This window comes from Artemia sp. Qi Xiang Cuo, chromosome 14, assembly GCF_049724085.1.
Source record: "Artemia sp. Qi Xiang Cuo chromosome 14, ASM4972408v1, whole genome shotgun sequence".
Classification (NCBI taxonomy): domain Eukaryota; kingdom Metazoa; phylum Arthropoda; class Branchiopoda; order Anostraca; family Artemiidae; genus Artemia; species Artemia sp. Qi Xiang Cuo.
The window spans coordinates 47,412,158-47,424,390 of record NC_142807.1 but is presented as its reverse complement, the minus strand read 5'-3'; the positions used below and the strand labels follow the sequence as shown (position 1 = coordinate 47,424,390).

Below are 12,233 nucleotides of genomic sequence, written 5' to 3'. Positions count from 1 at the left end.
ATAAGTAGTTTAATATTATTTCCACTGGCTCTCAGTTTTTACACTGCCAGAGCAACAGAACTCGTAATCTGCTGTTTTCGTACATTTAGTATTGCCGAGGTGAAGGGACAGAGTTACATCAGGATTGGCAAGAAGTTCCTTTCGTAAAATGAAATTGGATGGAGCAAGCGTCATTTTTATATCCTGTTTATTATGAGATGGAAACGATTCGGTTATAATACGTATATCATGATATATTTTTGCAACTTTATGTCATTACCTAGTTTCAGAATTTTTAAGTGCATCTGTACTATCAGAATTAATAATATATTCATATCCCTTGGAGGTGCCTCTCAATTCTTTGTATGACTTGGGTGTAATCAGCATGAATTGCATATAGCTTGTATAATTTGAGAGATTGTTGCTTGTGCTCACCAGCGTGCCATTTATGTAGACACTAATTTGACGAAATGAATTATGTAATATACAATTTTCATAGGATATTCCATCGGTAAGAATTGACAATGTATTATCGGTTTTCCGGACTTTCATTCGTAAATCTATAAATGTTGAAGACATGTCCATAAAGTAGTCTTCATTGGAATAAATTTGAAAGTGGATATTATCGGAGAGGGGTTGTTGTGGATAAAATTTTTCATAGTATCCATGTTTTACACTCACATCAACATTTTCTGCATTGAATAGATTTAAAGATGAAGTGATTGAAGGTTGGGAATCCTTATGCGGTAGATATAACATCTGAGGAAAAGAAATCTAGTTTCGATCTAACAATTCTCTTCATGGGGCTTCTTCTTCTACTGTTTACTGTGCGTGTCGTCTTCTTTCTTCTTTTCTTTGACAGGGTTAATGTCTTTCGTTTCTGACCTGAGTAGAGACTGATGAGTGGTGCACTGTTTCTCGACCTTTTTAAACCTTTTCCATTTTGATGAGATTTCAATTGTTCGCCAAGGGTTCGCGCACTGGCCCTAAGATTTTCCAAAGCACTTTTTTAAAATCCTTGCCAGAGCTCCAATAGTATAGTGTAGAGGATGAAAAATCTGTTGCAGTCTGTACAATATATTTTCTAGCCAGAGGTAGTGCAGAGCAAAACAGCTTAGCAAACGAACTGCCAAGACCATAGCCAGTCATTGGTGAACGGCCTTTATAATAGTCCATTCCCTTGCCCAGTTGTCTTGGGCCAAGAGTATTAACATAGCAGTGAATATCAGGACAAATGAATACCACTTTTCTATTAGACATCTTGTTGTTGAATGAGTCGAAAATGACATGTAATCACAGCCAAACCTTTTGATATTACTAGGGGATCACCTAATTCAGTTCTTAGTATTAACTGAACTAGACAGAGTTCCAAATAGGAAGTGTTTACGGGGATATACTGAAAATGCTTATTGATATTGTAATGATATTGTAAAGATATTGTAATGGTGAATATGTTCTTGATTGGTTTTTCGTTCAAGAACTCGTAGGAGGGGGACATTGCTATTGCCAACTCTGGATGTTTCAACACATGACGCGTAGAGCAATATACAAGTGTCCGTGGAGAAGGCAGGCAGGTAGACAGCAAAAGTAAAATTAGTGTTTCCAGCACTTTTACCATTGATTATATTGAGTTGAAAGCCAAGAACATCTTTTAGATTATCATTGAGAATAACCTTTTCATCGACAATGGGTGAACTAATGTATATCTTGCCCTCCTCCGTTGAATAGTTGAAAATGAAAGGCTCCTTTTTTACAAGCGGAAATTCTTTTATTGATAGAACGACATAGATCATTCATACAGGTGAGTTCCTCGTAGGGTAATTCAATATATGGATAATTCATCGAATTGATCTTTTGAATTTGTTCCTGATCAACTGGGGGTGGCGGCCAAGCATAGGGTCTAATTTTTATATCATATTTGCGATCTTTTCTCAGGATGTCATATGTATTTTTGAGAATACAGTCGACAAGAGCCACTTCATACGCGCCATCAAATTTGATGGTGGGAGAGAGTTTCGTCCAAAAATCAGTTGTTCCATTCAAATCATTGTAGAGAGGATCGGAAATATACGACATGAATGTCACATAGAAATCATTCGGCATTGTTAATGTCTTCAACCGGAAGCCAAGAATCCAAATCAGAGTTGTATCCTAGCCAGCGAACAAGCAACTGTCTCTTGCCCCTGCGAGTACGACTCTTTAATATCTTTTCAATTTGATAAATTTCACTAGTGTTTCTAACTTTTTGTAGTTCTTATTCATAAAAACCACCGAGAATCTCATCATCTTTGGTGTCTCGCAGTCGATATGTCGTGGGTTTATCGTCTAGGATTTTGGACACTTTAAAAGTTCAGTGCTCCATAAATAATTTCCCTTTTCAAAAATATTGGTGGTTCTATTAATTCGAACCGTATCACCAACATTGAATTTCTTCTTCACAATTTTTTCTTTTTCACTGGAATATTGCTTTAGAAAAGCATCATTTGTTTTTTTACTGCAATGAACTTCCTGTGGGCTAACATTGGACAGGGATCGATGTGGTCGTTGGTTATATATTTACATGATTTTATCTAAATCTTGAATAAAAGCAGCAGTATTTTTCACCGTGCAATATCTTGAAATTAATAGACGAATCGTTCTTATCAATCGTTCAGCCAATACAGCCTTTATCGGACTGTGACTATCATAGACCGTTGTATTATATTTCAATAGAACCTTTTGTACATGAGCCTTAACAAATTTGCTACCGCGATCTGATTGAATTTTTCTATAACAATCTTGTTCAAAAATACTTTCTAAAGCATGAGCAACTTCAACACCTCTCTTTGATCGCAATGGAATGGTATATGCATAGCGACTAAAGACACTGATTGCCACTAAAATTTATTTGTAGGATGTATTGTGACGCCGTTGAATCGCGTCTAGAGTTAAAAGATCAGTTTGCATTATATGCAGAGGGAAAAAGGCTTTAGTTTTTCGAAATTGTTTACCACGAAGCCTGGGATTCCAATGCAGTGTGTAAGTCGGTTCGTTTTCTAGATACTCTTTTGCATTTTTTAATGTGCTGCCATCTATGTCAGAGACAACTTTAGAAAGCGTTGTGGAGGAACTTAGACTTCCCACTTCACCAATATTTTCATAAACACGTTTCAAAACTTCATCCATTTTGAACGCAAACACGTCGTGTAATGTCCACTCCCCTTTTGCACACTGGAGGGTGAATTGATACGTCTTCGCTTTTGTCTAGCAGCTACCATCGTTGCTGTTATCAAATCATTATTTTCAGTATTTTCCAAGATTGAATTAAAATCTTCTTCTTCTTCTTTTTTAAATGGTGTTGTTGTTAGAGGACTATATTCTTTTAATTTCTTTACAATTTTCTTATTGCCAATAAGACTTTTGGGGAAGTTTGATGCATTTAGAAAGGTGTATAGATTATTTTCAAATGATAAAAGTCCTTTATGATTCGTAAGCATATCGCAAATTAAATCAGCCAGATTATAACTTTTTCCCTGAATTTTAATTCGTTTCCCTGTGCTATCGACTTGAACTCGATGATCATCATCACTTTCCAACATGAGATATGTTAATACTCTTTTACTATGTTCTCGATAGGTCACTGGCAATAGGTTTCCAATTGATGTCCCTATGGAATTCAATTCTTTCTCCTTTGATTGTGCAGAATCTAGAGGAGATGATTCCTGTTTAAGGGGATCTGTGACGGCGACGGGTCTCTCACGATAAGGTCTATGTTTGTCCACACGTCGCAATGCATCTTGAAATAAAACTAGCTTTTTATCATCGGCAATATTCTCGTCATTAATGAATTTGCTTTAATTGTCTTCAAAATGTTCCACGGGTGAGAGGACAAGTTCTATTGGAGTCAATTTATAGGGTTTAGCCATCTAAAGAAAACTGTTTACAAGTTATGTGATAATTGGTAGTACTTGAAATACTTGAATACAGTACTTGAAGTACAACAACTTGAACTACAGCATGAATAGCACACACTATTTGTTCAACAACAATAGCAACAACATCATTTTTCATTTATTAACAACAACACTTTTTTTGTACAACAAGAACAACAACATCATTTTTCATTTATTTTCAAAACTTAAAATAGCACACTATAGTGCGTTAACAACAACAGCAATTGTTTTCATTTATTGACAAAAGCACTATTTGTACAACAATACCAACAACAACAAGAACAATATTTTTCATTTATTTTCAAAAAAAAAAATTAAAATACAACACGAATAGCACCACAGTTGAACAAATTTCTAGACTATTAATTTAAAAGATGAGAATCCCCCCCAAGGGCCCCCATCTCCACGAGCCCCGGGCCAAGAGCCGAAGGCCGGCCGTGGGCGGGACCCCCCACCCCCTCGTGTACCACGCGGATGGCGGAAAGCGGGAAAAACTGTATACAATAGCCGCTGCTGTTGCAGTTAATTGAGGGTACTATTTGAATTTAAGTTAATTTATCCAGACCGACTTGGTTTCGATAGTCTACACATTCAACTCGGTCTCAAATTCGATAGTGGCCGTGGAAAGTACTTTTACACTAGTCTCGAGCACATAGACCTTGTCGGATATACATGAGATGGCATTTTTTTTCCGCTCTAAGAGTATAGTTTCTATACGGCAGATAGCGAATTGCTAGCACTTTTGCTCTTGGTACTTGACAACTATCTACACATTTCTGTAGACACTCATGTCGAAATTATTTTTTACAAAGTGTGTAGGCACACCTTTGCATACCTGCTTTATATCCTTGCCGTGTACTTACTTTACTTGTACTTGTGGCAGGAATCAGGCGTTTCCACCTCGCCCGGCATCGATGATCCTGGAGACCTTCTTGGACCATGTTGAGCGATCTTCTGCCAGCTGCTCTGCAAAAGCGAGCCACTGAGTTGACCATCTGTTTCCGAACTTTCTGAAACCCCCAATAGATTCAAGGTCTGACTTGGCCAGGTTCCACCAGTTCTTCCTCTGTCCTCCTTGGCGTCTCTTCCAGGAGCTAATAGGCTCGACTATAAGTATTTGGCGAGGCAGGTACTCTGGCGGCTTCCGTAATGCATTGCCCAACCATTTCAAACGGCGTTCTTTAATAGTGAGTGCAACATCTCTCTGAATATTGAACATTCGACGTAGATCCGCGTTTGCGATACGGTCACGTAGCTGTATTCTGAGAATTCTTCGCAGACAGGTATGCTCAAACACCTTCAGTGTATTCTCATGCTGTAGTTTTACCGACCATGTTTCACATCCGTAAAGGAGAAAGGTGCATACTAGTGCCATGTAGATTCGAACTTATGTTCGGACACTGACTTCGCGGCGATTCCATAAGGGTTTCCGAAGGGAGGCAAAGACTGTCTGCGCTTTCTGTATTCTCTGTTGGATATCATCGTCGGAAGATCCGTCAGTACATACCTGGGAGGCTAGGTATGTGAAACTGTTGACTTTTTCCAGCTGAACTTGATTGACAGTTAGTGTAAATGGTCCTGTGTCGTGAATAATAGCCATGAATTTTGTTTTCTCTGTGCTGACTTTCAAGCCGATCAGGTCTGCCCAGGCCACCACGTTGTCAAGCATGTTTTGAGCTTCTACGGAGTCTGACAGGAAGCCAACATCATCCGCATAGTCGAGGTCAGTCAGTGAAAGATTTTTTCCGATCTGAACTCCTGGATAGGACGACAGTGCATTTTCAAGCACCCAATTGACGCAGTAATTGAACAGAGTCGGAGAGAGGACGCACCCTTGTTTTACTCCGAACTCAACCAGGAATTCTTCAGTTTCTTCGCCATAGACTTTAACTCGGCTCACTGACAGGTCATAGTATACCTTCATCAGTTCAACAAACTTCAGCGGCATTCCGTCATCCTCTAGGATCTTCCAAAGTTTCTGGAGAGTGACAGAGTCGAAGGCGGCAATGAAGTCCAGGAACATCAAGATCAGGGGTACATTGTACCTTTCAAACTGTTGGATAATGAGGCGAAAAACGAAGATATTATCAGTAGAGCCTCTACCTGGCCGAAAGCCGGCTTGATTTCCTCGAGTTCTTTCCTCCCTTGCCCCTTTGAAGTGGTTCAAGAGTCTGATCCCGAATATTTTGACCGCAATGTCTATAAGACTTATTCCGTGGTAATTTTTGCATTCGGTATTATCTCCTTTCTTATATAAAGGGAGAATGACTGATGTCTTCCAATCTTTTGGGAAGGAATTGGTCCTCCACACTTCTTCGAAAATGCCATGGAGCTGTTCAGCAGTGACCTCAGGGCATTGTTTGTACACTTCCGGGGGGAGGCCGTCTTTACCTGGGGCTTTGTGGTTCTTCAGGGTCTTGATCGTTTTTAGTATTTCGGCTCTGGCAATGCCCATTTGACAATACAATGCACATTCATTTGTATTTTTTTTCAGTAAAGTGCAAATTTTGTTCTGGCCTTGGGATAATATATTGGTAGAATATTTGATTTTATTTTTGCTCATTTTTGTTTAATGGAGTTCTTTACTTTTCTTTGAAAAACTTATTTTGTGGAAACTTTTTTTAAATTAATTTCTGTTCGTCTTATATTGACATAGTCTTTTCAGGGAAAATTAAACAATACTTTAAATCTTTTTGTTTTTTTTTATACTTTTTAGTTTGGCTTGCTATTTGTATGCTGGAGAAAATTTTCTGCAATTTTTAACAACATACACCCTTTTAAAAATCTGGACACAAATAGTAGTTTTTAATTTAGTTTCATACCTCCTCTAGTTGACCTGAAATGGAAAACTTGATACCATTCGCAAAAAAATTTGTTTACTATCTTTGATAACTTGGATACACTTACGCTTTTTTGATTTTGTTAAATTGTAAGAGCAAAAGCAGCCCCGAAAGTTTGAGCATAATACCGTCAGTCGATCTTGGGATACTGCTGAGATGCCTTATTGGAAATTAACACTAACACAGTACACTTTGATTTAATCTTAAGGCAACATATAGTTTTTAGGCATAATGGGCAAATGGGAGAGTGTGCGTGAGAGGGGGATTAGTTGCCCTCCAATCACTTTTGACTATTAGAAAGGACACTAGCCCTTTAAAATTCCAATCGAATGAGCCTTTTTTGAAGTTTCTACGACAATGTATTCTATAAAAACCTTATATCCCCCCAGGGCATAACTTACAACCCTTGCCCTGAAGGCTATGGGGGAGTGTCTTCCTCAAAAACATAATTTTAACGGGAGAGTAGCTGTGTCAAAAAAATGAGCCATTTCAAAACTTGATTGGTTACTTTTCGGGAGTTATCTGCTGTGCAAGGGGTTCTTATTCCCTTCCGACCCCTTTCTACTACCATAAATGGCAGCCACAAACCAAATTTCCAATCGGATGAGCCGTTTCCGAAGTTTCTACGACATTTACTTCGATACGAAGTGCCCTGCTCTAAAGGAAAAGATTAATGAATAATACATTGTGCCAACATCGTTCTTAAATGCCCCCAGGGCATAACTTAAAACCCTTGCCCTGAGGGTTGTGGGGGAGTGTCCTCCTCAAAAACATATTTTCTATCTGGAAATCAACTACGCTGAACAAAATGGCTATCTCAAAATTTTGATTGGATGTGTTTGGGGGAATGAGAGGCCTGGGGGGCTAGTTGCCCACAACTCCTATGACAACTCCTTCGATACAAAGTACCCTAGTATGGATAAAAAAAAATAATACATTGTGCCAACATCACTCTTTTCTTAGGCAGCGTGATTGAAACGACAACGCTTTCTATAAACACCTTATATACCCCCATGGTAAAAATTACGACCCTTACCCTAAGGGCTGATATGGTGGGTGTCATCTTTTAAGACCTAATTTCCAGAACTTTCAACTATGTTAAACAAAATGGCTATCTCAAAATTTTGATTGGATGTGTTTGGGGGAAATGGTGAGCTTGAGAGGGGTGTTAGTCGCTTTCCAATCACTTTCAACTATTAAAATGCCACTAGCCCTTTCAATTTCCAATCAAATGAGCCCTTTTTTAAGTTTCTACGACAACATTTTCAATAAGAACCTTATATACCCCCAGGGCATATCTTGGGGTGGGGGGGATGTCAATATTTTTGGGGAAATGCTGGGAATGAGTGGAGGTTTAATTACTTTCCACTTTCCACTCACTTTCGACTATTAAAAAGGGCAATTTCCAATCAAATGAACCTGTTTTGAAATTTTTATAACAACTTTCTATTTAAACCTAATATGCCCCCAGTGTATAACTTACAACCCTTGCACTAAGGGCTCTGAAGAGGTTATCATCCTAAAAGACCTAATTTCCAGAATTTTGAACTACGTTGAACAAAATGGATATCTCACAATTTTTATTGGATGTGTTTGGGAAAATGGTTGGCGTGAAAGGGGCGTTAGTCGCTATCCAATAACTTTCAACTATTAAAAAGGCACTAGCCCTTCCAATTTCCAATTGAATGAGACTTTTTGAAGTTTCTACGACAACGCTTCCTATACAAACCTTATATGCCCCCAAGGCTTGATTTATAGCCATTGCCCTGAGGTCTGTGGGGGGGGGGGGGGGGTTGTTATCCTTAAAAAATCAATTTCCAAAACTTTCAACGTGGTTGAATAAAACAGCTATCCTGAAATTTTGATTGGATGTGTTTGGGGAAAAGTTGGGCGTGAGAGGGAGGTTAGTGGCCCTCAAATCACTTTCGACTATTAAAAGGGCACTAGCCCTTTGAATTTCAAATTGAATGAGCCCTTTTTCAAGTCTCTACGACAAAGATTTCAATAAAAAAACTTTTATGCCCCTAGGGCATAGCTTATAACCCTTGCTCTGAAGACTGTGGGAGGAGTGTCCTGCTCAAAGGTATAATTTCCTGAACTTTGAACTGCGTGGAAAAAAAGGCTATCTCAAAATTTTTATTGGATGTGTTTGGGGAAATAGTGGGCACGGAAGGGGTGTTAGTTGCCTTCCAATCACTTTCGACTATTAAAAAGGGCACTAGATTTTCAATTTCCAATCGAATGAGCCCTTTTTGAAGTTTTACGATAACTTGTTCCACAAAAACCTTACATGCCCTAAGGGCATAACTTACAACCCTTGCCTTGAGGGTGGTTGGGGGTTGCCATTCTCAAAGACCTAATTTCCAGAACTTAAAAATGCCTTGAATAAAATTACTATCTAAAAATTTGATTGGATGTGTTTGGGGGAAAGATGGGCGTGAGAGGGGGGTTAGTTGCCCACTAATGACTTTTGACTATTAAAAAGGGCACTAGCCCTTTGAATTTCCAATTGAATGAGCCTTTTTTGAAGTTTCTACGACAACATATTGTATAAAAACCTTGTATCCCCCAGGGACAACAAGATTTCTACATGAAGTACCAAGTATTCCTTATCATAAAGAAATTTTCTGTTCAAAGTGAAAACTTATTTTTCTTAGTACTATCAAACTTTTACCTAACACTATCAAATTTCTCTTAGAAGTAACAATTTTTCATCAGTTAGAACACGATTTCTGCTGGAACTAGAAAGTTATCAAGCAAAGATAGCAAATTTTTCTTGGAAGTAACAATTTTTTCCTTTATGATAACAAGTTTTCTGCCAGAAGTAGCAGGTTATCCGTAACAATAGCAATTTATCTCATCGAAGTAACAAGTTTTTCCGTAATACTAACAAACTTAAACTTAACACACTCAAGTTTCTCTTAGAAGTGACAGTTTTTTCTTAGCAGTAACAAATTTCTTCTTATAGCACCATGTTCTCCGTCAAAGATAAAAACTTTTTCATAGAAGTAACAATTTTTCGTCAGTGATAACAAGTTTTCTGTTAGAAGTATCAAGTTTTCAGTCAAAGATACCAAATTTTTCATAGAAGTAACAATTTTATCGTTATGATAACAAGTTAAATGCCAGAAGTAGCAATTTTTCCTTAACACTAATAAACTTTTTCTTCGAAGCAATAAGTTTTTTTCTTAATATTAGCAAATATTTTCCTAACACTATCAATTTCTCTTAGAAGTTAATAATTTTTTAGTTTATTATAACAAGTTTTCTGTCTGAAGTAGCGAATTATCCTTAACACTATCAAATATTCTTTTCGAAGTAACAACTTTTTCCTTAATATTAACAAACTTCTACTTAAAACTATTAAATTTCTGTTAGAAGTAACAGGGTTTTTCTTAACAGTAAAAATTTTTTTTCTAGTAACATCAAGTTTTCCTTCAAAGATAAGAAATTTCTCTTAGAAGTAATAATTTTTCGGCAGTGATAACAAGTTTTCGGTTAGAATTAGAAAGTTTACTATCAAAGTTAGGTTTCTCTACGTTTAAGTTAGGGTCATCTAACTTAGGTTAACATGAGCGCTCATTTTACTTTTAAGAGAAATTGGACTGTTTTAAGTTTGTTAGTATTAGGGGAAAATGTTGTTACTTCGAAGAGAAAATTTGCTAGTGTTAAGAACAACTTACTACTTCTAGCAGAAAACTTGTTATCATAACAAAAAAAAATGTTACTTCTAAGAAAAATTTAGTATCTAATTTAGAAAAATAGTTACTTCTATTAGAAATTTGTTATCTTTGACGGAGAACTTGGTGCTATTAAAAAAAAATTGTAACTTCTAAGAGAAATTTGAGTGTGTTAAGTAATACATTGTTAGTATTAAGGAAAAAGTTGTTACATTGAAGAGAAAATTTGTTAGTGATAAGGAAAACTTAATACACCGGACAGAAAACTTGTTATCACAACAAAAAAATTTTTACTTCTAAGAAAAATTTGGTATCTTTGACAGAAAAGTTCGTACTTCTAACAGATAACTGGTTATCACTGACGAAAAATTGTTACTTTTATGATAAATTTGTTATTTGACGGAAAACTTGGTGCTATTAGAAGAAATTTGTTACTGCTAAGAAAAAAATGTTACTTCTTTGAGAAATTTGACTGTATTAAGTAAAATTTTTGTAGTAATAAGGGAAAATATTGTTACTTCAAATAGAATATTTTAGTGTTAAGAAAAACTTGCTACTTCGGACAGAAAAATTTTTATCAATAAACGAATCAAATTGTTACTTCTAAGAAAAAAGTGTTATCCATTACAGAAAACTTGCTGTCATAAACGAAAAAATTCTTACTTCTAAGAAAAATTTGTTATCTTTGACAGAGAACTTGCTTTTTCTAACAGAAATTTTTTTATCATTGACAAAAAATTTTTACTTCTATGAGAAATTTGTTATATTTGACATAAATCTTGGTGTTATTAGAAAAATTTGTTACTGTTAACAAAAAACCTTTTACTTCTATGATAAATTTGGCAGTGATAAGTAAATATTTGTTAGTATTAAGGAAAAGTTGTTACTTCGATGAGAAGATTTATTAGTGTTCAGGATAACTTGCTACTTCTGACAGAAAACTTGTTATCATAAACGAAAAAATGTTTACTTCCCAAAAAATTTGTCATCTTTGCGGGACAACTTGCTAGTTCCAGCAGAAAATATGTAATCACTGGCAAAAAATGTTACTTCTAAGAGAAATTTGATAGTGTTAGGTAAAAGTTTATTAGTATTAGGGAAAAAAGTTGATACTTCGAAGAGGAAATGTTGTTAGTTTTAAGAAATAGTTTGTTAGTACTAACGAAAGAAGTTGATAGTTAGATGAGAAAATTTGTTAGTGTTAAGAAAAACTTGCTACTTCTGACAGAAAAGTTGTTATCATTGACAAAAAATTGTTACTTTTAAGAGAAATGTGTTATCTTTGACGGAAAGGTTGGTGCTATTAGGAAAAAGTTGTTACTGTTAAGAAAAACGTGCTACTTCTAAGATAAATTTGCTAGTATTAAGTAAAAGTTTGTTAGTATTAAGGAAAAAAAGTTGTTAATCCTAAGAAAAAAATTGATAGGGTTAAGAAAAACTTGCTACTTCTGACAAAAAGTTGTTATCTCAAACGAAAAAAAATTGTTACTTCTAAGAAATTTTTTATCTTTGCTGGAAAACCTTCTACTTCTAACTGGAAACTTGTTATGATAATGATAAAATTGTTACTTCTAAGAGAAATTTTGATAGTGTTGGGTAAAAGTCTGTTAGTATTAAGGAAAAGGTGTTTACTTCGATAAGAAACTTTGTTAGTGTTAAGGAAAACTTGCTAATTCTGATAGAAAACTTGTTATCATAGGCGAAAAAATTGTTAGTTCTAAGAAAAGGTTTTTGTGTGTGTGTTTGTATGTTTCAAATATTAAAAGACGCTTACATTGATGATGCCTGGTGTTGTAGGGGTA

The 12,233-nt window shown here is 36.0% G+C and overlaps 1 protein-coding gene across 1 annotated transcript; it reads right to left on the bottom strand.

Annotated features, from left to right (window-relative positions):
* Positions 1 to 4,797: 4,797 nt before the first annotated feature.
* On the bottom strand, positions 4,798 to 5,286 carry LOC148944544 (uncharacterized). The gene has a single exon (XM_089099955.1). It carries the CDS (start codon positions 5,284 to 5,286, stop codon positions 4,798 to 4,800), a length of 489 nt encoding a protein of 162 aa, XP_088956081.1.
* Between the last annotated feature and the right edge of the window lie 6,947 nt (positions 5,287 to 12,233).

Excerpts from the sequence above, each read along its gene's own strand:
- LOC148944544 (XM_089099955.1), bottom strand. The coding sequence starts at position 5,286 with ATGGCACTAGTATGCACCTTTCTCCTTTACGGATGTGAAACATGGTCG.